Source organism: Carassius auratus, chromosome 4 (genome assembly GCF_003368295.1).
Source record: "Carassius auratus strain Wakin chromosome 4, ASM336829v1, whole genome shotgun sequence".
Taxonomy (NCBI): domain Eukaryota; kingdom Metazoa; phylum Chordata; class Actinopteri; order Cypriniformes; family Cyprinidae; genus Carassius; species Carassius auratus.
Window position 1 is genome coordinate 14218164 of NC_039246.1, and position 27420 is coordinate 14245583.

A 27420-nucleotide genomic window follows, 5' to 3' on the forward strand; every position below is an offset into this window, starting at 1 on the left:
GGATTGTGACCTGGTAGGAGATCAACAGCACAGTCATGGGGTCGATGAGGTGGTAAGGTGTTTGCTTGGGTTTTGCTGAAAGCTGCCTTGAGGTCGTGATATTCCGCTGGTAGGTTGGGAACCTCGAATGACTCCTTGTTAATCGCCAACGAGCGCACTGGAAGAGGAGAAATGGTAGATAGGCATTTTGTTTGACATTTAGTGCTCCACTTTAATATCTGACCTTCCCTCCATGATACTAGCGGATCGTGCAGTCTCAGCCATGGTAGTCCCAGAATTATGGGTGTATTGGACGTGGGCAGAACGTAGAACTGAATAACCTCCTGGTGCAGTAAACCGGCTGTGACGGATAGACTTTGTGTAAGGTGAGTGATGATGCCAGTTCCCAGGGGACGACCATCTATGGTAGCTACAGACAGAGAGTTAGCACAGGGTATTAATGATACGTTGTTTGTTCTTGCAAACTCAGCTGACATGAAATTCCCAGCCGCTCCAGAGTCCAGTAAAGCAAATGTGGTCACTTGAACGTCGTTAATGGTTAGCTTCAGGGGTACCAACACACAGTTTACTGGATGGAGAGAGTGTAAGGATTCACTCACCAATTTGGATGAGACAGATGAGGGACGTGAAGGACAGTTGGCTCGTTGATGACCAGGGGATCCGCAATACAGACATAGACGATTTGCCAAGCGGCGATTCTTCTCCTCAGATGAGAGATGATAGGTATTTACTTGCATGGGTTCAGAGTCCTCGACAGACTGAGCTGCTTTAATGACAGTACTGACATGAGAGCGAGGTTTACGTGAACGCTGCAGATTGTCAATTGCTATCGTCAACTCGATGAAATCGTTCAAACTTCTCCCCTCATCTCGACATGCAAGTTCAGCTTGTAATTCATGACTTAAACCCTTTCGAAACAGAACTTTTAAGGTGTCACTCACCCAGGTCGTTTGTGCTGCCAATGTGCGGAAGTTCATAGCATACTCAGCAGCTGAAGATCTCCCCTGAGAGAGCTCTAGCAAGCGTTCGCCAGCACTCTTTCCCTCCTTGGGATGATCGAAAACCTCACGGAAGCGTGTGAGGAAATCATTGAAGGAGGAGAAGGATGATCCATCCGTGCGCCATACAGCGGTAATCCAGTCAAGAGCCCTTCCGGTTAATAACGAGCAAACAAAGGCAACCTTACTGTTGTCAGTGGAATAGAGCATGGGTTGTTGTTCCACAAACAGCGAACATTGTAGTAAGAAGCCTTTACATTTGTTAGGGTCACCGTCGAATTTCTCAGGAAAAGCCAGTCGTGGGTTAATCTGAGAGGGCGTGGGAACCGCATGTGCAATGGCGGCCGCTTGTGGCGCGGGTGTCGTGACAACAGGACTATGGAGATTCTGAATAGCCTTCACCAATTCCTCCGTGACGGCGGTAAGATGATTTAACTGTTGCTGATTTGCAGCGATCTGACTTGCCTGAGCTGCCAGGTTGGTGCAGAGATGTTCATAGGCTGCTGGATCTTGTCCTGGCGAAGTCTTCTGTAACGATGACTGACTCGACATGGGATCCATTTGCAAGCTTTTATTAGAACACTCGTAGTCGTACAGGCGAAGGGTCAGGATCAGCAAACACAGTATAATAGAGATATCAGAATCGTAGTCAATACCAAGCAGTGGGTCGGGGTAACCAGCAAGTATCACAGTCCGTATAACAATCTGGGTTCAAAGGCAGGCAGCAAAGGTTCTAGGATCGATAAACAACAAGGGTTGGCAACAGGATAGCAAGACAGGGTAGAACGCTCAGAAATGTTAGCCGTGGCAGAAACAAGACTTCGCAATGAGGTGACGCAAAGGTCTGGCTTATATGGCAGTCTCTGATATGGAACACCTGGCCGGTGATCAGTCCAAGGTGCGGGGCTGTTGGGTAATGTAGTGAGTATCAGTGTAAGTGAGTGTTTGGATGCCTGTGGGTGTCAGTATTCGGGCGATGGTGCCCTCTGCTGGCCTCTGGAGGGACTCACGGGGTTCGTATTCGTGACACGTGTAATCCTGTAAGATCACTTTACATTTGTTTACTAGCTGAGCTTTGATACTGAATCTTATTTTTAGCTCTAGATATATGCTATTTGGTTATTGCAAAGATTCAAGAAGTATAATTTCACCCTGAATGAACATGAGGGTGAATATTGAATAATTTTCATTTATATGCACCAATAAAATATACTTGGGGAACTAAATAGCCAGATAGAAAAGCACACAGTTTAGAATGTTCCTTGATTTTGAAATCCACAATGCATCATGAAAATTTGTTATGAATCACCAATAGCCGTCGTTTGAAGTCCGTTTGTGAGAGCTGTTATTACTCTGGGAAATAATATTAACTCAGATTAAGAGTTTCTGAAATGCTTTTCTGATTGGGTCCTTATAAAGTCTTCTGACACGTCGTCTCGCCTCTAAACTAATAACAGGCTAGACGCAGTATAAATATGATTCATAACGGCTGTTTGTGTCTAGCACTTTGACACTTTGTGTTTTTAATTTTTGCATTGTAAGTGTCATGATGATTTATTTGGCCATTAGGTTTCCTAAAGACTGACTATTTACAGTACGTCATCCCAGCGTGGTGAGTGTTGTGATGAGAATGACTTTTTTTATATCGCTGCTTGTTTGGTTCATTCATTTGTCATTCAAATTGTCCAATTTAGTTTTTATCTATTCACAAAACCGTGTGAATTTGTTTTGGGCTGTTTGGTCCGAAAAACTTCAGAGCAAGTGTACAAATATTGAGATGTTGAAAAGCGTGTGAAGGCTGACATTCGTGCTGCTGTTTCTCCTTCTGTATGTTTACTCGGAATAACAGACTCAAAGATGATTTTGTTATGATGAAATAAATGATTATTTCTTTTTCTCCCAGATAAGTTTGCTTTAAGTGACAGAATGAGATCACATTGATTTATCATTTATCTCTCTCTCTGTCTGTGTGTTTGCTGGCAGTTTGCCTGCTGGCACACACACACACACACACACACACACACTGTAACTGTAAGTAGTGACATCATCAGGTTTTGTCTTAGGCTACGTTTACCCAACAGAAACGCTGCATTACATTTAGCAGACGCTTTTATCCAAAGTGACTTACAGTGGATTCAGGCTATATAATAATTCATTTTTTTTATCACTATGTGTGTTCCCTGGGAATTGAACCCACAACCTTTTGCGTTGCTAACATAATGCCCTACCACTGAGCCACAGATGACGTATAACGTCTGCCAGGCCAGTAGTTGGCGCTGTCACCTTGCTAGTAAACCGTACCTGTAGGGAAGTGATGATTATATGTTGTATATATCAATTCAACTTAAGAAGTTCTGTATATACAGTACCCTGATTTATGAAAATATCCTTTCTTTCTTAAAAATATGATATTTGATGGTTTATATTCTTACAATTTTAAAACCCGATCAGTTAAAAATGTTGTGAAATCTCAGTTATACTGTATAAGGTAAATATTGAATGTTTTTCCCAAGAAAAGGAGATGTTTTGATGCTATAAATATATATTCGTACGGACCACATTTATGGTGCTGTTAGTTTGTTTTGGAGCCTGATGGCTGTATTTACTGTAACCCTTCATTATAAAGGAGAAACGGCATCATTTCACAGAAGAGCAGAAGTCTTCATGAAGTGAAGAAATGATCTCTCTGAAGGCGTGTTTCATCTCGAGGCTCAGACAGATAGTCTTGACTCTTGAGTGGGTTTGTTTCGGTTGGGTTGGATTCCTGAGGGATTGAGTGTGTGTGTGTGTGTGATTACGGCCGGGTCGAGGGCATCAGTGATTCTGAACTTCAGAGAGAGAAGCCCTAGAGAATCACTTTGTCTGTCCGACTGCTGTTCTTCTCCTCATTCTGTCAGACCGGCACGAGTCTCTGTTTTCTGTTCTGTTATATTCTTTAAACAACTGTACAGTATAAAGTGTTAAATGCATAAATGTGAATATAGCATAGAGAAATTAAATTCCGCCTTTTACTCTCCAATTGTATGAATTTCTTTCCTTCAGATAAACAAATATATTTTGAAGTAAACCAAACAACACTGGACCTTGACCCCAGAGAGTGTAGTATTATGGGAAGCAGAATCTCTGTTAAGTCTCCTATTGGTTTGCACTGTGACCCAACAATTTATATTCACCCTATAATGTCTCTCCAGCACGTTTTCCCCTTCACACTCGGCTGCGTTCTCACACACACACACACACACACACACACACACACACACATCCATTAGGAGCTCCGTCTGGAGCTGGACTGAAAAAAATGACGGCAGATTTTCGCTCGGCGGTTTCGCTCATGCCATCCTTCATCTCTCCCAACTCTCTTAATAATGAAGCAGAGACAGCGCGGCCGTCCCATCTATATCCATTAACCAAATTAGCCCAATCCCACAGTAAAACAGCAGCATTCATGATTCATCAGCTCCGTCTCTGTCTCCCGTGTGGACCAGCAACAGGCTTCGGTTTACAGAGCTCGTGCCATTGCAGTTAATAACTTTTCCCTCGTTCTTCGGGTCTTGATAGTTTTGGAGACCACATTTTTGCAAAGACGCAACTGCTTTCACTAAATATGCTCTGTATGTAAAAAGCCAGTATTTGTTCAAATACTAAGTAAAAGCCACTTGTGTTTGTGTGTGTGTGTGTGTGTGTGTGTGTGTGTGTCTTCTACACACATCAGAAGGTCAGATCTGAAGCATCGCTGCTGTGGGAACAAACAGCACCCGCCGTCACACCTGTCCTCGTCTACACGGCCTGTCGCTATGACAACTTACGTGATGCGGTCACCATAGCAACAGCTGAATCCCTAGCCTTGGCTCCTTGTGAGGACCAGAACCGAGAGAAAGACGTTGACAATGCAGCCGGATAGCGACTAAAAGATTAAACTCCAGATCTCTGAAAGCACTGTCGCACCTTTAGTTTCCAGGGCTATTAATAGCAGAGCAGAGGCGACTGCTGCTATTTCAGGATGTGTTTTTGTGTGTTGTTGTGAAGGAATGACAAGTTTTGTTCCTCTTTGTCATGTTGGAGAAATGTGACACTGCATCCTTTCTTGATCGCATCAGGCAGAAACGTGAATTCTTTTAATCGTCCGTATGCCCAGCTTAATTATCGTTAAATACACGTCGTCTGTAGTTCACCGGAAAGGCAGACATCACATCACTTCAGTGCAATCGCTGTGTGGAAAATAAAAAAAAGTGTGGATTTCTACTCCAGAGCGACCCATGAGCTTTGTTTGATAGTGAATGTTAGAAATGTTTTATTTTATTTTATATCTAAACATTCTTTTAACCATGTGCATTTACTTGAAACAAAAAGACTTATGATATTAAGTCTTGTTGTCTGAAAAATTTATTAAAATTAAGTGGGTTAATGCTTAAAATATGAAAATTTATTTTGTTTTCTGAAAAAAAATCTAAATTATGTGAGTTTTTAGTGTAAAATAATAACAAATATTTTAGGGATGCACCGAAATTTCGGCCACCGAAAATTTTCGGCCGAAAATGGCTTTTTCGGTTTTCGGCCGATAGACTTTTATCACCGAAACAACACGGCCGAAATGTTGTGATGACGCAAACAGAAAGCGCGACCTGCACGTGCACCTGCATAGCGCAGACCACGAGCTCCACGCGACATTCACTTAACACCAGTGAGAACACTCTCTCTTCTTATTCCTTTATTTGCAGCACTAAAGCGTCTCCTAACAAAGAGATTAAGACGGACCAAAGAAAAGTACCGTCTTATAGAGTCTGTTAGCACACGTCTCACTGAGATCTTTTCGGATCCTTCATCGCGAATGTGCTTGATCCGCGTTACAAAACCATTACTTGGATGCGGAAATAAGGCAGCGCGCACAAGAAATGATCCAGGAGAACCCGCGTGGAGACGGAGAAGCGCCAAGTGCAGGAGACAGATCAGAGCGCAGAAAAAAAGACTGGTCTCTGCACCAGATGAGGGGCATGCACCATCGTTGTCTGATATTTTCAGTGGAATTCTACAAGAAAGTGCCTCAAATAATAATAATACGGTGGCTATTTTGTTCTTAGGCTACTATATATATATATACACACACACACACACACACAAACATATATACATACATAATATCAGATTGTAGCCATAATTATGCTACATTTTCTGCTAGATTTCTGCTTTAATTTGATAAAAATGTTCATTTATGCCTTGGCCCTATTTAAATACACTCTTTCAAATATTTCTCAAATGTCAGGCAGATGACAAGCTCAACTGCTCAACAGCTAGATGGTTAACTGTCTGAAGTCCCCATCCCCAGAAGTGACAACCCTCTTGCCTATACTGGAGAAGTAATGCACTTTCTAGTCCTACAGAGAACAATTTCAAATGCACTTCACCTAAATGCACTTTGTTTTTATGAGATAACTGTTCATTTTAAAACCTTTCTGCAGGCCAGTAGGCCTGTACATTATTATTAAATATACACATGAGTGGGATACATTTTTGGTTTGAATTTTATTTTATACTGTGCATTGTTGCAATGTGCTTAATAAATTTTTGAATCATTTGTAATTATGTATTTTTATGTTTTTTTTTTTTAAATAAGTTATGTAATTGTAATTATCTTTGAAACTTTAATATTAATTTATGCAATTGCAATGTCTTAATTTTAGTAAAGTTAGTACACGGTCATAGCAATAAATGCAATGGTACTAATAATTGGCATAATTTCTTTCGGTGTTTCGGTTTCGGTTTTCGGCCTTGGTTTTCTCTTTTTCGGTTTTCGGTATCGGCCAAGAATTTTCATTTCGGTGCATCCCTAAAATATTTCAATAAACTTAATTCAAAGAGAAAACAAGATTACTTTTCTGACTGCATTGGCAGAAAATCACTTAATTTTGATGCATTTCTCAGAAAACAAGACATAATATCTTTATGATCTCAGCAAAGTAGAAGTGCTCACTAACACAGATTTAGACAGATTTGTGAACAACAGCCTTTTGTGTACATGAAAAAAATCTTAGATCTTTGAGTTCAGCTCATGAAAAATGGGAGCAAAAACAAAAGTGTTGCGTTCTCTAATTGTGTACGGTATTTGTATGTATCTTGATTTAAGAATATTTAGATATTTTAACTGGAAAGCACTTTTCCAACACTGTTCTTTTTCAAACACACAAATACAAATATTTACATTCATTTGTGCAACAGACACGAATCCTACTTCAAATCACGCATGTAAATGAAGGTGTTTTCTTTCTCTCTTGCTTTGCAGGATGTTGAATTGGTTAAACGTGTTCACTGATTAGTTTTTGATCTGGCACATAAATCACTGAGACTGTGAGCGAGTGATTTCAGTGCTTTTAAAGCATTTGGGCTGAATTATTGAGACGTGAGGAGAGGCTTGGAAGTGGCTGATAGTCTATTTTTACGTGGGCGCTGGCAGCGGGCCGAGATGAAGCGGCTTCCCCGAGCGCGAGCCGGACCGCCTGTCAGTGAATCTCTCCTCACGTTTCAGCTCGTCTCCATCTGCTGTTGTTTCCATGCCTTCTGCTGTCACTCACACACACACACACACACACAGAATGACCTTTCATTGTTCAGATGTGTGTGTGTGTTTAAGGGAAACCCCTGCGCTCGCTGCCAAACATGTGCATGTTTTTCCCCAGCTCTCATCCTGCTTGTCTTCTCGCTCGACCTCAGTACAGCAGAGAGAGAGAAAGAGAGAGAGAGAGAGAGAGAGACGTGTGCGGTTACCATTATTCCCCCGATATGAGACGAAAACACAATGACAGTCTTTGTGAAACACACACAACCTTTTTATAACCTGCAGAGACACACGGAGGTTACACCTAGTGAACTGACTATATAGGCAACATTTACAGTTTCCAAAGATCGACACCTTTATGCTTCTTTATAAAATGCCCCATTTACCCCAGACCTAAGATGATTATCTTCGGTAATCCCAGAATTCATCACAACAAGCTCCATGGGGGAAAAAATAATTAACTATGACCCCTTTATGAAATCAGTTTTATTTTTGCCTGATTTAACAATTCCCCTCTCCCCCCAAAAACAAACACTTTACAGGATTTAAATTCCATTTTAATAGTAGAATTACATTTTAGTAATATTTCTAATTAAATGAAATTGTTACATTTATACATTTTAACAACAGTTTATAAAATATTGACAAAAAACCCACTTTATTTTAAATTTTAACTTATTTTTGTTTTAATGGTTAAATTAGTTTTTTTGCAGTATAAAAACTTTTTAATTTTTTAATTCTTTTTAATTAATTTAAATCATGAAAAAAAAACTTTTGTCCTCTTAATTTAATGAGTTTATTCTCAAAATTTTATTTGGAAATATAAATTTTGTAAATTTCTCTTGTTTCTTTCTCAATTTAATGACTTCAATTCTTTTTATAATAGCGTGTTATATCAGAAACATGCCTGTCCTTCTCAGTGTCACTAAATTGAACATGAAATGAATTTTTAAACCATTTTAATTTCCTAATACACACTCCTGGACTCGTGTTGGATAATTCATTAGTGCACATAAAAAATTAACGTCAATCAGCAGCAAAATAACTCTTCGTAGTGAATGTGTGTTTGCGAATGCATCTCTGAGATGAGCGTGTGTAACATGCAAGAAACCACAGTAATGCAAATCAATTAGTGATCACGCTAATTACTCCCTGATCACAGCGCGTTTGAATCAGCCAATCAAGCGTCCTCTGAGCTCTCTGAACGTTTATACAGCATCTCCTCCTGGACTCAAGCATATGTTGATTAATGAGAGGGAAAGTAGCCGCTTTCTGTCTGATGTCATGCTGCTCAGTGTGGTGCAGGACACGATGCTAATCAAGGGCTTTTGATGACAAATGTCTGCTTTTTTATTGTTAATAATATTAAAATATTATTTTATCATTAATGATTATTATATTATTATTCATATTATAATTTATATTAGGAATGTGGATTTCAAAAATAATATTATTATTATGCTACAACATGCAACATTGCATGATTGATCATAAGACCAGGAATGCGCATTAAATAAGATTTTTTTTTTCAAACAAATATATTATTATAATTACTTTTTCCCTAGCTAAATACATAAATATTACTTACTGTTATTATTATTATTAATAATAATAATATAATTTATATTATTACTGATTCTAATAATTAATATTACTAAAATGTATTAATACTGTTAATATTTATTATTATAATATATTCCATATGCATGTGGCTTTGAAAACAAAATTAAAGAAAATTTAATTTATTTTTATTATTTTTCTCTAGATTTCATCGTAATTTTAGTTTTATAATAAAACTGACATTTATTATTATTATTATTATTATTATTATAAAATAACATTCACAAATAGATTGATCATAAAATATGTTTAAAAATCGAGTCTAATTTAATTAACTAATTTATTATTATTAACATGCACAAATGGATTGATCATAATACAAACAATAATGTGCATTTAAAATAAAAAGAAAATGTATTCATTAACTTAATTAAATAATTATTATTATGTAGTCAGCAGGAAAAGTGTGTTGACCCCATGAATCTTGAAAAAAAGATTAAACATTAAAGAAATACACTTTCTAGGCGTTGGCGTTTCAGTGCGTGTGTGTTTGCTCTGGTGTTGTCTGTACTGCAGAGCTGCTGCTAACGAGGTCTGTGTTTTTCTCGTATGACATTTGTGGCAGACGTGTGTCATTAGCGCGGGAGTCCTGCGGTGAGACACACACATGATCAGGACATCTGTCATTACCTGCAGCGCCGCAGCGGGACTGTGTGTGTTCGTGTGATCTGAGCGTACAGTAGGAAGCACCGGCTCATGACGTCAGCGACACAGCGTTCAGGAGTAGGAGTGATAAACAGATGGCTGATGCCACCACGGGACACACAGATCATATCAGACATACAGGAGAAGTGTTTGTATTCACTGTCAAAAGATGGGATTTAATTGAAAGCGTATAGATAACGTGACATTCAGTTGGGTCGCTTTTCTGGCTGTGTGCAAATATATAAACAGTATAATCTGATTCATGAGCATTTGACCCTCATGAATCAGCCAAACACTCAAGACAAGTTGGTGAATTTAATCAATCGATTCATTAACTGAATTATCATGTAACTCACTTATTGAATGATTGTCAGATGTAAAGATGAAAAGTAGTTTATTGTAATGTTGATTTATTTTAAACAAATGCTGATGGGGGCTTGTTTGTAGTCATTTAAGTATTTTTTGAAGTTTGAAAGTTAAATATTTTTGAATTCAAGTAGTCTTGCAAGCTTAAAGTTGGAAGTTTTAATTATTTTTAAGATTAAAATAGTTTTAAAAGCATGTTTTTTTAAGCTATTTTAAGATTAAAGTGGTTTTAAGAGTTTAAGATGTGAAGGTTCTAAGTATTTTTAAAATTAAATTGTTTAAAAACTTGCAGTTTCAAGGTTTTAAGTATTTTTTTAAATGGACAATTTAAAAAATTTCAAGTAAAAAAAAAAGAATCATTTTAAAATTTGTCTAAAAATCTTTACATTTCAAAGTTGTTCTTTTTTTTTTAAAGATTAAAGTAGTTTAAGAAGCTTGAAGTCTTTCAAGATTTAAGTAGATTTAACAGCAAGGTTTTAAGTTTTTTAAAGATTAGTGTAGTTTTAAGGTCGATGGTTTTAAGTATTCCTAAGGTTGAAGTTTAAAACGCTTCAAGATTAAAAGTTTTTAAGCATTTTTAAAGCATTTTAATAACCTTGGTGTAAAAATTAAGTCTTTTAAGATTAGAGATTTAAGAAGTTTTAAGGTTTTAACTAGTGTAAAGATTTAAAGTAGACTTGAAGATTAAAAGTTTTTATGAAAAGTAGTTTATTGTAATGGTTATTTATTTTAAACAAATGCTGATGGTGGCTTGTTTGTAGTCATTTAAGTATTTTTAGGTTTAAGTTTGAAAGTTAAATATTTTTAAATTCAAGTAGTTTTGCAAGCTTTAAGTTGGAAGTTTTAATTATTTTTAAGATTAAAATAGTTTTAAAAGCTTGATTTTTTTTTTAAAGATATTTTAAGATTAAAGTGGTTTTAAGAGCTTCAGATGTGAAGGTTCTAAGTATTTTTAAAATCGAAATGGTTTAAAAACTTGCAGTCTCAAGGTTTTAAATATTTTTTTAGATGGACAATTTAAAAAATTTCAAGTAAAAAAAAAAGAATCATTTTAAAATTTGTCTAAAAATCTTTACATTTCAAAGTTGTTCTTTTTTTTTTTTAAAGATTAAAGTAGTTTAAGAAGCTTGAAGTTTTAAGTATTTCAAGATTTAAGTAGATTTAACAGCAAAGTTTTAAGTGTTTTTAAGATTAGTCCTTTTAAGGTCGATGGTTTTAAGTATTCCTAAGGTTGAAGTTTAAAATGCTTCAAGATTAAACGTTTTTATGCATTCTTAAAGCATTTTTATAACCTTGGTGTAAAAATTAAGTGTTTTAAGATTAGAGATTTAAGATTTAAGAAGTTTTAAGGTTTTAACTAGTGTAAAGATTTAAAGTAGACTTGAAGATTAAAAGATTTTGTGAAAGCATTTAAGTATGAAGATGTTTAAGCTATTTAATGTGTAAGATGGAGTGTGTGAGTGATGAGTTATGATTATGAAATGATATTTTAGTGTAACTTTTGACCGTCTGATCATATGTCCTCCTGGTATATTCATCACTCTTTATTGTATTGTGGGATCCAGTATTTTAGGCAGTGTGCTCTTTGGCTGATGTCGTGCAGGTAAACAAGCAGTGGGTATTTTTCCTGTCTCAGCACACCGTATGTGTTTGTTTGCGTGTGAAACCCAAGTGCCTCTGTTTGCAGTTTCTGTCTCTCCTTTCTGTCGTTGGCTCAATCACACAATCATGATCTCAGCATGACGGTTATGAGCTCTGTGTGCGAGAGAGAAATGCATTTGAAGATGCTCTAGTTTCGAGGAGAGCCCTGAAAACATGATATGACGTTGTGATGTGACTGTAATGGAGTTCAGATCCCTCCGGTCCGACTGTCAGAAGCACATCGCACTTTACTGAGAGAGCATGAAATGAATTAAACAGCACAGAGGAGCCGCGACCATTTATAATGCACAAGCAGATTGCATGCAGATATTAACACACATATAGGCTCTGTCCAGAAACATACTGATCTGCCTACAGAAACAGTATTTTTACAGCTTTAAAATTTACTATTTTATGCAATATATGAGTGTGCTGTCTGTTTTTCACTTACTGTAAATATACAGTAATTCATATACATCCCAACTTCTTGATGGCTTAGCAACATGCTGTTTTGGGCACATGACCTGCAGTCCCTTAAAGGGTTAGTTCATCGAAAAATAAAAATTATGTTATTAATAACTCACCCTCATGTTGTTCCAAACCCGTAAGACCTCCATTTATCTTCTGAACACAGTTTCACGGGTTTGGAACGACATGAGGGTGAGTTATTAATGACATAATTTAGATTTTTGGCTGAACTAACCCTTTAAGTTCTGAGGAAAATGCTGGAATGAGGAATAAAATGAGTATATTGCATAAATCAAGCAAATTTTTATATACGACTGGTGTTTTCTATTATCTGAAATGTGCTGCGGCATATTCTGTATGAATTATGTAATGCAGTTAACATCAAGTATGCAAAATGCTCACATTTGGGTTTGTGCTGAATTAAAATACAAGTTTATTGTGTTTATAATGCTTGTAATTGTGATAGATAGATAGATGGTTAGATTAAAAAAAAATAAAATGTGACTTGTAAGCCAATGCAATTTTTTTCCAGAAAATACTGTAAATATTTTTATAGTTCTTTTTAATATATAGTTTCTTTTTTTCAATAAAAAAACAATTCTATTCTTAATATTTCATATTTTAAAATCATTTTTAATTAATTAAATAAGTTCAATTTGAAACTATTTTACATTATTTTGTAATATTATAATAAAGTGTGACTTCCACTGATGCAACTTATTTTCTAGAAAATTTTATAAAAGAACAGTAATTCTGTTTAATTGTTCTTTTATCGAAATTATTTTAAGATACTATTTTATATATGCTGATAGATATATGTTATATATAGATATGATCTAAATAGATATATATTGTATTTTTTTTCCCCTTTTTATTAAAATTTTTGATCTCTTTAAAAACCTTTGAGTTTCCATGTGAGCAGAATTATTTGTGTGTCGTGTGGAGTTCTTCTAAATCAGTCTCTTATGAGCTTTTATTCTGCCTTAGAAGACCGCCACCGGTGTAGCTCACTGGTTTTTGGAGCAGATCCACAGACACAGGTTTTGTGTGAGTGTGTGTGTGTGTGTGTGTGTGTGACCTAGATAATCAGTTGCGTGCCGGGAGCGAGTGTGAGTGTGGATGGTGTGAAATGATCCTGCTCCGCTGCTTTAGGGGACGAGGACACACCTGTAGACGTGATACACACACACACACACTCGTCTGCCAAGCCATTAGCTCATTAGCTTCTGATACGCTTCCACCCTTCATGTGACATTCATGCTTTTCCCGCCACAGGGCCGTCTCACAATCCCTCAAAAGAGCGTGAACTACTCGCAGTGCATTAGTCAGATAATAACAAACTAGCTGTCAGCAAGTGTGTGTGTGTGTGTGTGTGTGACTGTCAGTGATAATATTTGAGTGACGGTGAATCACAGCGCTGAAGCATTGCAAATAAAGCCCTGACAACACATGATTGTGATCCGAGATCACTACATGACTCACTTCATCTGTATTCAGAGCTGTTTATGTTCAGAGTTCAGTACAGAGTTCATACGTCTACTACATAGCATGTTTGTTTTAAACAGCATTACTGTTGACAGATGAATGGATGGATTAAACACTACATTTGGAACCATTCATGTATGTATCTATCTATCCATCCATCCATCCAGTGGCATCTTTTGTAAACTAAAAACCGTGTTCCATGGAGGCAGCTGTTTGAACACATGGTTTATTCTGCTCATAGTGGAGCAACTAAAATACTTGCAAAGTATTTCTTTTCTTTCAATTGGATTTAATTAGATCTGACATCTTCCATAGAAAATTTCTAAGTGCTTGTTGAAGTGCACTCTGGGATTGTCTTGTCAGTAAAAGGACACATATATTGTTTTAGCCCAGGCCTGTCCAGAAATCCATGCATTTAATTTATTATACAATCTTTATCAGAGATTTTTTTTTTGGATTTTTAGCTCTTAATGTTATTACAAAAATCTATTTATCTGTCACGTGCATAAGCAAATCAGAGCAAATGAAGCGCTGTTAGTATACAGATGAAGTGCATTTGCTGGGCTTTAGGCTGCTTGTTTGGTTAATGAAGGCACAGGGCACAAAGAGAGGTTACAGTGGATCTGATCTCACACGTGCGGTGCATGACAAGATCATTAGATCCTGCACACGCTTCACACCAAACAAAGAGCCTGCTACAGTGTCCTGATGCTTTCTGCTGGCTTTGTGCTGATTACAGCCCTCCAGACAAGTTAAGGCCTCATTAGGATGCTGAAACAAAGACAAGAGACAGGCTCCTTTGAGATGCTTTCTAGTGTGGACAGACCGTCCTGCGAACACGTCTTTTCTCATTCAACAGCGCTGGCTTTTGCCTTCAGCAATACTCTGATCCGTTATTCTGGCGCTTTGTAGCAGTTGCACATCACCGGTTTCATGCATATATAAATTTTCAATATATAATCAATTTGACTTTTTTTAAACCTACAATATATTGCATATATATATATATATATATATATATATATATATATATATATATATATATATATATATATATATAATTGTAAAATATTTAAATAAGTTTGTTTTTTAATATATTTTTTTTATCTGATTTTATTTTTGGGCTGTATTTTATATTTTATAATATAAAATATATCAAATTCATTGGCTATTTCTTATTATACAAAGTGTTTAAAATATAGTTTATGTTTTGTATGTATAGCTCGTCTGATTTCAATAAATTATTACAAATAATTATTTATATAAAAAATAAACATTTTACATATTATCATTTTTTAGTGTTAAAATATATATTTTTTAATTAAATATTTATAAATCTCTGATTTCTATATTTTTGGGCTTTATTTTATATTATAGAAAATAAACTATGCTATATTTTATAATATCAAATATATTTTATGTTTGTATGTATAATTTATCAAATAATTAAGAGTGAGTTCAAATAATTAAAATATTACACATTTTAGAATTATAAAAAAAAAAACCTGTAACCATGCATATATAACTAATATACTTTTTTGATATGTTATTAAATTAAATATTTATAAATCTCTGATTATATTTTTGGGCTATATATATTTTAGAATATAAAATATGCAAAATATATAGTTTGGCTATATTTTAGAATGCAAAATATTTATTCAAATAAATAAAATATTGCATATATAATATAATTGTTATTTGTAAAATAAATAAACCATAACATAATAAATACATTTTAAATATGTTGTTAAATAAAAATATCTTATTTGGCTGTATATTCTAGCTTTATTCTAGCGGTTGCAGATGATGGGTTTCATGGCTGCAGTGCAGTAACGAGTATAATTGAGTGTAATATGAAGTGTGTTATGTGTGTTTGAGTGACGGCCCGCGGGTCTGTGTTGATGTGTGATTTCTGAATAATAAAGGTGATGTGTGGGCTGAACGCAGCTGCTGTATGCTCTGACTCACTCATTTGACGGCGTTTATTGACATTAAATATTACACACCCGATGACCAGCCAAGATACTGAAGACTGTTTAGCTTCGGTGTGCGTGGCATTGTCATAATAACAGTGCTGGAGGGACTTGCAATGCAATTTTTTATACATTGCACAGCTGAGCAGTAAATCAATACATATACCTTCCCAAAAAGTCCTTCGTCTCTCTCATGTGAAAACAAGGATGAATACACATTGAATAAGTGAATAACAGTTGTTTCTTTCTCTTCCCAGTTCATCGCGTTCGCCTCCTTGTTCTTCATCCTGGTCTCCATCACGACCTTCTGCCTGGAGACACACGAGGCCTTCAACACCATCATCAACAAGACAGAGGCGTTTCACAACGACTCCTTCACGGACTCCAGCCAGCAGTACGAGATCGAGACGGACCCGGCGCTCACCTACGTGGAGGGCGTCTGCGTGCTGTGGTTCACCTTCGAGTTCCTGGTGCGCGTCACATTCAGCCCGGACAAGCTGGAGTTTGTCAAGAGCATCCTGAACATCATAGACTTCGTGGCCATTCTGCCCTTTTACTTGGAGGTGGGCTTGAGCGGACTTTCCTCTAAAGCGGCCAAAGACGTGTTGGGTTTCTTGCGCGTGGTCCGCTTCGTGCGCATCTTGAGGATCTTCAAGCTGACGCGGCACTTCGTCGGTCTGCGTGTATTGGGACACACCCTCCGAGCGAGCACTAACGAGTTCCTGCTCCTCATCATCTTCCTCGCGCTGGGCGTCCTCATCTTCGCCACCATGATCTACTACGCCGAGCGGATCGGAGCCAGTCCCACCGACCCCACGGCCAGCCACCACACTATGTTCAAGAACATCCCCATCGGCTTCTGGTGGGCCGTGGTCACCATGACCACTTTAGGCTACGGAGACATGTACCCTCAGACGTGGTCAGGGATGGTTGTCGGCGCGCTCTGTGCCCTCGCCGGAGTGCTGACCATAGCCATGCCTGTCCCCGTCATCGTCAATAACTTCGGCATGTATTACTCGCTAGCCATGGCCAAACAGAAGCTCCCTAAGAAGAGGAAGAAGCACATCCCTCAGGCGGTGCAGACCAGCTCGCCGTCCTACTGCAAGACGGACCTGAGCACGGCCTGCAACAGCACGCAGGGAGAGCTGTGTTTGGAACAGAGCCGAGGACTGGAGCGCCATCGCTCAGGTGAGAGACGCTCGCCTGCTTCACATGGTAAAAGCTTTTTTGGGTGTTCAGTGACTCTGGATGCTGGGGGTTTGAAGTAAAACTTAAATTGTAAAAAATGGTGTCATAAACATTTAATTTAGGCTTTTATTGACATATAAACATGCATATATAGTAGTGGTGGGCATAGATTCATTTTTTTAATCTAGATTAATCTCACTTTAATCTTGGAATTAATCTAGATGAATCTAGATTAAAATGGCTCATTTGAATTCTGCCGAAGGCATTCAGAATATGTGTGTTACCCACATAAAATAATGACTAAAAGTAATGTTAAGTCTTTGAGAATGGGTTTCTCAAGACAGGTGGGGCTCATCTCCTGTTTCCAAAATATGGCATTATTTTATGGCGTTATTTCCCTGTCAAATGTCAACAGCGCATTATTGTGCAATATTGTATAAGTACATTAACATAATTCGCGAATCTCTCTGCTCGCGCGCGGGAACTGGGCACGCGCTCTCAGTTACACGTTGTATGTAAATGTTGTAAACCGATTTAATTTAGGCTTTTATTCACATATAAACATAAATAAATGCATTACAAAAGCTTCTGTGTTCTAGGTATGTGTGTTTATTTGTGAATAAAAGCCTAAATTAAACATGTTCATCATATAAAACAATTGTGTTTTTTTCACTAGATTTGCTTTATGAACTTTTTGTATGTTTTTAATGTTTTGGTTAGTTGGACTTTCAATTCAAAAAACAATTTAGGAAAATCTTAATTTGTGCTTCAAAGATTAAACAAAATCTTTTATGTTTGCAGCAGCATGAGGACAGAGTTTTCCTTTTTACATGAACTATCACTTTTAAATATGTTGGTAGTTTAGCGTTTAGAATTTATGTAGTTAAACTTTAAATACTGTATGTTAGATGCCAAATATCTGCCAAATGCATGCATGCATGGAAATGTAAATTTGTGCATGCTAAAAATGACCAAAAAAAGTAATGAAAGTCCATACAGCTTGTGCACTATATTCCACTAGTCATATAAGAGCTTTTGTGTGAGAAACAGAGACGAAAATGTAAATCATTCACTCATATCATACTCACTAGTGTAGCTCTTAATCAGTCACATGACAGATATTAGCCAATGGCATGAGCCATCAATGGCCTCATTGTTTTTGAATTGAAAACAGGCGTGAAGAAGGGTTTGAACAACGTGTATGGCCAGTTTCATTTTGACTATTGCATAGAGTTATGAATTTCGGATTTGTATTTCCTGGTTGAAGCTGATATTTCTTGGAGATCGGAGCATGAGAGGCTGCAGATCTAGCGCAGATCGCCTGTTGCCACGGAGATAAGGGTGCGAGGAGATGGGCTGCGTTTCAGTCTGACATAAGAGACAATAGTGAGAATGAGAAAGTGTGCGAGGATGTGCAATGCATGCTGGTCTTTTACACGTGACTGTTTTCAGGGTGAATGATCGGAGGACGAGGTCTGAACAATAGGAAAAACTCATGGAAAATTTGGCCTTGGATTAGCCGTCCAGTTGTTTTTGAGCACAAAAATACAAATGTGTTAATGCTAAATCAGAAATGCATCTGATCTGGGTCAGGTGAACCTGAAATCAGTCTAATTATACAGTGCTAATGCAGAGTACTGAAGATCACAAGCTTTCTTCAAAGTTGTCCTAAAACTTAAAACCAAAATGCGTTCTGAGGACAACTGTGAAGAGCTTTTTTGATCCACTTCCAATGTTGACTACTGTATACAGATTTGACATTGCTAACATTTAAGTCATCACTGTGTTTCCATGATCAGTGTTGATAATGTTAACCAAATCTAAAACAATTCAAGGTTGTTTTCCATTTATTGAAATAAAGCTGAAATAAAAGAGCAATATTTTCTAAATATAAATGTTTTCATGGTCAGTGTTGCTAATGTTAAAATGCTAAAGCTGATATAACTTATGTTTAAGTTAAAATACAAACAAAATTAGTTTAAGTTTAAAAAATACTAAAAACTAAAACTGAAATAAAAATGAATAATAATAATTATTATTATTATTATTTTAAAAACTGCCTTAGCAATTAAATTGAATAACTAACTTAAGTATCTATTTTAAGGAAATACTGCATTCAAAATAAATTAAATCCAAAATAAATACTCTTGAATATTATAATATTATATATAAAAAATAATAATAATTTAAATAACAAAAATAAATTCCCTTGGGTGACTAACTAATTTAAGTTGAATAAAAAATAAATAAATAAAGTCATAAAAATAATAAATTAAAGCCAAAATAAATATTATTTTATTTTAGAACAAAAATAATACAAATGTTAAAAGGATAAAAAGAACAACAACAGAAAAAATCATCTGAAATTGATGCAACCTAAAAATATAAAAAATAAAAGCTAATTAAAATATAACAAAATACTATAATAGTATGAATATAAAAATAACACTGTAATCGATTGAGAAGTGTAAAAATGCACATTTAAATGCATATTTTATTTATTAAAATGTGTTGAGATGAAGTGATGGATATCAGGCAATGATGTATCAAATGACAAAAAGTGCTCAAATGAACATTGTCGTGTGATACTGTAATGATGACTGACTCGACATGGGATCCATTTGCAAGCTTTTATTAGAACACTCGTAGTCGTACAGGCGAAGGGTCAGGATCAGCAAACACAGTATAGTAGAGATATCAGAATCGTAGTCAATACCAAGCAGTGGGTCGGGGTAACCAGCAAGTATCACAGTCCGTATTACAATCTGGGTTCAAAGGTAGGCAGCAAAGGTTCTAGGATCGATAATCAACAAGGGTTGGCAACTGGGATAGCAAGACAGGGTATAACGCTCAGAAATGTTAGCCGTGGCAGAAACAAGACTTCGCCATGAGGTGACGCCAAGGTCTGGCTTATATGGCAGTCTCTGATATGGAACACCTGGCCGGTGATCAGTCCAAGGTACGGGGCTGTTGGGTAATGTAGTGCGTATCAGTGTAAGTGAGTGTCAGTATTCGGGCGATGGTGCCCTCTGCTGGCCTCTGGAGGGACTCACGGGGTTCGTATTCGTGACAGAGCCCCCTCCCTGCGAACGCCTCCTGGCGTGAGGTGGAGGGCGACGTCGGGGTCTTCCTCGAGGTCGAGGGGCCGGTTTCTCTGGATGTTCTCTATGGAAATCCGTGGTTAAGTTGGGGTCAAGAATGTCCTCGGCATTGACCCAGGAATGTTCCTCTGGACCGTACCCCTCCCAGTCAACCAAGTATTGGAGAACTCGTCCCCGACGTCTTGAATCAAGCAGCTCTCGCACCTGATAGGTCTCCTCGCTCTCCACCTGAACCGGTTGGGGACTCTGCTCACGGGACCTCCCCTCACCCTCCTCCTCAGGGGCAGCAGCGGGCTTGAGCAGTGACATGTGGAAAGTGGGAGAAATACGATATGTGTCAGGCAAAGCAAGGCGGAATGACACAGGAGTGATTTGTTGTGTGATTTTGAATGGACCCACGTACCTAGGACTTAGCTTTCGGCATGGCAATCTCATCCGAAGGTCTCTGGTGGACAGCCAGACCCATTGACCCGGTTGGTAAGTGTGTCCAGGGCGTCGACGACGGTCGGCCTGTTCCTTCAGGCGCCGTACAGCTTGTTGAAGATGTACATGGGCCTGATTCCATGTGTCCTCGCTTCGTTGAAGCCAATCAGTAACAGCGGGAACATTGGTGGGTTCACCTGACCAGGGGAACATGGGTGGTTGGTACCCTAGAACGCATTTGAAGGGGGTGATTCCAGTGGAAGGCTTGATCAGGGAATTCTGAGCATATTCGGCCCATAGGAGAAAACGAGACCAGTCCTCTTGATGGGAGCTGCAGTAGGAGCGGAGGAACCGAGTGAGCTCCTGGTTGAGGCGTTCCACTTGACCATTGGCTTCGGGGTGATAGCCAGACGTGAGACTTACGTTGACCCCTAGGGCTTGAAAGAAATCCTTCCATAAACGAGAGGTGAACTGAGGACCTCTATCCGAAACGATGTCGTCAGGTATGCCGTAAAACCTGAACACCCAATTACACAGGAGTTCGGCGGTCTGAAGAGCAGTAGGGAGTTTGGGTAGAGGTATGAGGCGACAAGCCTTGGAGAATCGATCGATGATTGTGAGTATGACCGTGTTACCCTGGGATAGGGGTAAGTCTGTGATGAAGTCTATGGCAAGGTGTGACCAGGGTCGTTGAGGGATAGGAAGAGGTTGAAGGAGTCCAGCTGGCAGTTGACGAGGGGTTTTGTGCATGTTACACGTCTGACAGTTCTGAATGAATTTAATGGTGTCGGGGTTAATGGTCTCCCACCAGAAGCGGTTCTTGAGGAGATGGAGTGTGGCTGTGATGCCGGGGTGACCGGAGGCAGGAAGACAGTGAATATGACTCAGGACCTGATCACGGTGAGGGGCAGGTACGTAGGTTTTATCCGGTGGACAGGCGGCTGGTGGTGCTTCTTGTGAATTGTGTTGTTCAATAAGAGTCATGATATCCCACTGGATGGGAGCAACCACCACATGGAAGGGCAATATGCGTTCGGGGACTGAGATGGAAGGGTCGTCATCATGGATACGTGACAAAGCATCGGCTTTAGTATTCTTGGAACCTGGGCGATAAGTGACATTGAACTGGAACCGGGAGAAGAACAAGGACCATCTGGCTTGGCGTGGGTTGAGTCTCTTGGCGGAGCGTAGGTATTCCAGATTTTTATGATCAGTAAAGACGGTGAAAGGATGAATAGCCCCTTCGAGCCAATGTCTCCACTCTTCAAACGCTGCCTTCATGGCTAACAGTTCTCTATCACCCACATCATAATTCCTCTCCGCTGGGTTGAGCTTGCGTGAGTAGAAAGCACAGGGATGAAGTCTCTCCTGAGGGCCTGGTCGTTGTGAGAGAACGGCCCCAATGCCAGTATTGGAAGCGTCAACTTCGACTAAGAAGGGAAGAGAGGGGTCAGGGTGATGCAGGATAGGAGCGGTGACAAAGCGTTCCTTTAATTCCTTAAAGGCTTGACGGGAGGCTTCGGCCCAGGTGAGACGATGGATACCTCTTTTGATCATGGAAGTGAGAGGACTGACGACTGTACTGAAATTTCTGATAAAGCGTCTGTAGAAATTGGCGAATCCCAGGAACCGTTGTAGCTCCTTGAGAGTCTGAGGCTCTGGCCACTTGAGTACAGCAGAGACCTTACTGTCGTCCATAGCAACTCCCCCCGGACTGATGACATAACCCAGGAAGGTAGTGGATGTGGTGTGAAACTCACATTTCTCGGCTTTGGCGTACAGTTGATGTTCGATGAGGCGCTGTAGCACAGTTCTGACGTGTTGAATATGATCCTGTAGGGTGTTGGAGTAGATGAGAATATCGTCAATGTAGACCACAACAAACTTGTTCAGCATGTCCCTGAAGACATCATTAATGAACGCCTGGAAGATGGACGGACTATTGACCAGTCCAAACGGCATAACCCGGTATTCATAGTGACCGTTGGTTGTAGAAAAGGCCGTCTTCCACTCGTCACCCTCTCTGATGCGAATCAGGTTGTAGGCACAGCGTAAGTCAAGCTTGGTGTAGTATTGAGCTGTGCGAAGTTGTTCTAATGCAGCTGGAACCAGAGGAAGGGGATAACGGTACTTCACCGTGATCTCGTTGAGACCACGGTAATCAATGCAGGGTCTTAAACTGCCGTCCTTCTTCTTGACGAAGAAGAAACCAGCGGATGCAGGGGAAGTGGAAGGACGTATGAAGCCTTTCTCCAACTCCTCCTTGATGTATTTAGTCATGGCTTCGGTTTCTGGGAGTGACAGTGGGAACACACGACCCTTGGGTGGATTGTGACCTGGTAGAAGATCAACAGCACAGTCATGGGGTCGATGAGGTGGTAAGGTGTTTGCTTGGGTTTTGCTGAAAGCCGCCTTGAGGTCGTGATATTCCGCTGGTAGGTTGGGAACCTCGAATGACTCCTTGTTAATCGCCAACGAGCGCACTGGAAGAGGAGAAACGGTAGATAGGCATTTTGTTTGACATTTAGTGCTCCACCTTAATATCTGACCTTCCCTCCATGATACTAGCGGATCGTGCAGTCTCAGCCATGGTAGTCCCAGAATTATGGGTGTATTAGACGTGGGCAGAACGTAGAACTGAATGACCTCCTGGTGCAGTAAACCGGCTGTGACGGATAGACTTTGTGTAAGGTGAGTGATGATACCAGTTCCCAGTGGACGACCATCTATGGTAGCTACAGACAGAGAGTTAGCACAGGGTATTAATGATACGTTGTTTGTTCTTGCAAACTCAGCTGACATGAAATTCCCCGCCGCTCCAGAGTCCAGTAAAGCAAATGTGGTCACTTGAACGTTGTTAATGGTTAGCTTCAGGGGTACAAACACACTGTTTACTGGATGGAGAGAGTGTAAGGATTCACTCACCAATTTGGATGAGACAGATGAGGGACGTGAAGGACAGTTGACTCGTTGATGACCAGAGGATCCGCAATACAGACATAGACGATTTGCCAAGCGGCGATTCCTCTCCTCAGATGAGAGATGATAGGTATTAACTTGCATGGGTTCAGAGTCCTCGACAGACTGAGCTGCTTTAATGACAGTACTGACATGAGAGCGAGGTTTACGTGAACGCTGCAGATTGTCAATTGCTATCGTCAACTCGATGAAATCGTTCAAACTTCTCCCCTCATCTCGACATGCTAGTTCAGTCTGTAATTCATGACTTAAACCCTTTCGAAACAGAACTTTTAAGGTGTCACTCACCCAGGTCGTTTGTGCTGCCAATGTGCGGAAGTTCATAGCATACTCAGCAGCTGAAGATCTCCCCTGAGAGAGCTCTAGCAAGCGTTCGCCAGCACTCTTTCCCTCCTTGGGATGATCGAAAACCTCACGGAAGCGTGTGAGGAAATCATTGAAGGAGGAGAAGGATGATCCATCCGTGCGCCATACAGCGGTAATCCAGTCAAGAGCCCTTCCGGTTAACAATGAGCAAACAAAGGCAACCTTACTGTTGTTAGTGGAATAGAGCATGGGTTGTTGTTCCACAAACAGCGAACATTGTAGTAAGAAGCCTTTACATTTGTTAGGGTCACCGTCGAATTTCTCAGGAAAAGCCAGTCGTGGGTTAATCTGAGAGGGCGTGGGAACCGCATGTGCAATGGCGGCCGCTTGTGGCGCGGGTGTCGTGACAACAGGACTATGGAGATTCTGAATAGCCTTCACCAATTCCTCCGTGACGGCGGTAAGATGATTTAACTGTTGCTGATTAGCAGCGATCTGACTTGCCTGAGCTGCCAGGTTGGTGCAGAGATGTTCATAGGCTGCTGGATCTTGTCCCGGCGAAGTCTTCTGTAATGATGACTGACTCGACATGGGATCCATTTGCAAGCTTTTATTAGAACACTCGTAGTCGTACAGGCGAAGGGTCAGGATCAGCAAACACAGTATAGTAGAGATATCAGAATCGTAGTCAATACCAAGCAGTGGGTCGGGGTAACCAGCAAGTATCACAGTCCGTATTACAATCTGGGTTCAAAGGTAGGCAGCAAAGGTTCTAGGATCGATAATCAACAAGGGTTGGCAACTGGGATAGCAAGACAGGGTATAACGCTCAGAAATGTTAGCCGTGGCAGAAACAAGACTTCGCCATGAGGTGACGCCAAGGTCTGGCTTATATGGCAGTCTCTGATATGGAACACCTGGCCGGTGATCAGTCCAAGGTACGGGGCTGTTGGGTAATGTAGTGCGTATCAGTGTAAGTGAGTGTCAGTATTCGGGCGATGGTGCCCTCTGCTGGCCTCTGGAGGGACTCACGGGGTTCGTATTCGTGACAGATACATTTAACGATTATCCTTTCAAGCTCTGTTCCAAAACCTTGCCATGCATAATTTTCCATTGCCTATTATTTTAATTCTGTCTCCTTCCTCACAGATGTCTGTCTGTGTTGTTATATTTTCATGAATAAATGATTCAGGATCATTAGTTTGGTCCCACTATGTTCTGATGACTCACTCGTTCGACCTACTTTTGCTCCTATTTCCGTCCTGTGTTTGACCTCTCACCTCTGTCTCTAGCCGGTCTGTGTCCCAAATAAGCAACTGTCATTTTTCACTGTTTCCCACCAGTGCTGTCTGCTGACTGCAGTGCAGGAAGTGACATCACCATGTCTCCAGAGGAGCGGATACCCATGCGGCTCTCCAGCACTCGAGAACAAGACCATCACACCGAAGGCACCTGCTTCATGTTGGCAGCTAGCGAATACACCTGCACAGCAGACGCACCTATTTGCAAAACAGGTACCTGATCGACCAATCACAGTCCTCCTTTCTTTACATTAGCGTATATGCGGTCCTTTAAAACCCATGTCATCCTTTTTTATTGAATATCTTCCATTAATTCATCCGTAATCAACATTCACCCATGGATGGAAATGAAGGACTGTTATAAGCCTATTATAAACTTTAAGATGGATGCACCGGTGCACTCACTTTCTCTTAAAATACTCCCTCATTTTTGCTCATACAGATAAGAGTAATATGTCTTTCGAATCTGTAAAGACTCTACGTTTATTTACGTGCACTCACAAAACAACAACATATTGTGCTTTTGTAAAATAAAGAAAGCAAACAGGTTGTTCTTTCTGCCGTTTCTGTGAACTTGAGGGCTTGCTCTAGACATATAAAAAATATATATCTAAAGAAAGTGAAATGTCTTCTTAAAAAATAAACCAATTCAAATGGAAGACAAATGTGACCCTGGACCACAAAACTAGCCTAAAGTCGCCTGGATATGTTTTTAACACTAACCAAAAAACAATTGTATGGGTCAAAATTATACATTTTTCTTTTATGGCAAAAATCATTAGGATATTAAGTAAAGATCATGTTCCGTGAAGATATTTTGTGATTTGTGAATTTTTGATTAGTAATATGCATGCATTCATTTGGACAGCTTTAAAGGTGATTTTCTCAGTATTTAAATTTTTTGCACACTTAGATTCCAGACTTTTAAATAGTTGTGTCACGGCCAAATATTATCAGATTCATAAAATACTACTATGATACATAATTATTAATACATATTATATTACAGTAATTGAATGTAGATTTTTTTTTTATATGTATATAAATTCATAATGCACAATTCTCACCATTTAAATGTAAAAAAACGGTTAAATATTTATTGTGTTACTGTAATGAGAATTACAAGCGAGAATTTTCATTTTGCATGAATTACTACCATGATGCATAATTCAATATAATAAATTCTAGAAATTTAAAATTGACACATGTTGATTTACAGTACCAAACTTTTTTTTTTTTTTACTTAACTATTAACATTTTAGATATGTTTTATTGTATATTTGCTCTTTATTTTGCTGTCCAACATTTTCTGGTTTGCATGTTGCATTGCTTTGGCTAATGTGACTGAACTATTACCCAGCATTACCCTGTAGCCAGGCAGATGTTGAGTGCCTGAGGCCACACGCCACACTGTTTGACACACACAAACGCTAGGCTAATAACCCTGCTGGGAGGTCAAACGTGTGTGTGTTTGTAAGGTCAAGCTCTGTCTGCAGTCCCTCAGCACAAGCAGAGCAAAAGGCCATCAGAAGGTTACAGACAACCGCTTAAATACACTTATTGTCGTATGCCTGTACATGTCAATACACACACACACACACACACACACACACAATTTAATTTGTTTGTTTGTGCATTTATTTATATATTTATTGCATATTTTATCTCAAGCATCAGGACATCAGCTATAATATGTTAGGGCCAATGTTTTATCTTTTAGTTTTATTTTATAATATATATATAAAATTATATTATCAGTAAAATTGTATCAAAATTTTAAATTATTTATAAAACAATATTTAGATGTATATTAACAAATATATATTTAATAATTTAATATATTTTTAATACACACAAATTACTTATTTAATAAAATTATTGCGATTGAATTAATAATAATATATATTATGCTAAATTATATTATCGTAAGTTTTTTTAATTACATATAAATAACAAATAAATTAATATTTGTGTGTGTGTATGTATATATATATATATATATATATATATATATATATATATATATATATATATATATATATATATATATATATATATACCCCGTAATTCTGATATACATGATATGGTACTGTAATAATCAATATTATTTTCTTGCATTGATCATCGTCCCACGAAGTATAAACAACATTCTAGCATTACATATATGGTCAGGACGGATAACTGTACACCGTTTGTGCATCATTGGTCAAACTCTGTCCATAAAAGACTTGAGCAAGAAATGAGGTGAGGTTTGTTAGTTGGCATTTCCATCCAGACTGGCTTTTGTTGAAATATTTGTGTTGAATTTGATTCATACCTTTCCATCATGTTCATCATCATCATCACCATGATCATCTTCATCATAATCAGCAT

The 27420-nt window shown here is 38.6% G+C and overlaps 1 protein-coding gene across 3 annotated transcripts in view; it reads left to right on the forward strand.

Moving 5' to 3' along the window:
* Positions 1-27420, forward strand: part of LOC113059768 (potassium voltage-gated channel subfamily C member 2-like) — a 47998-nt gene that overhangs the window by 13978 nt on the left and 6600 nt on the right. For all 3 annotated transcript variants that reach the window (XM_026228343.1, XM_026228351.1, XM_026228359.1), the window contains exons 2-3: positions 16007-16937; positions 25090-25260. In XM_026228343.1, the coding sequence (XP_026084128.1) occupies positions 16007-16937; positions 25090-25260 (1102 nt within the window). The remainder of the gene's footprint in view (positions 1-16006; positions 16938-25089; positions 25261-27420) is intronic.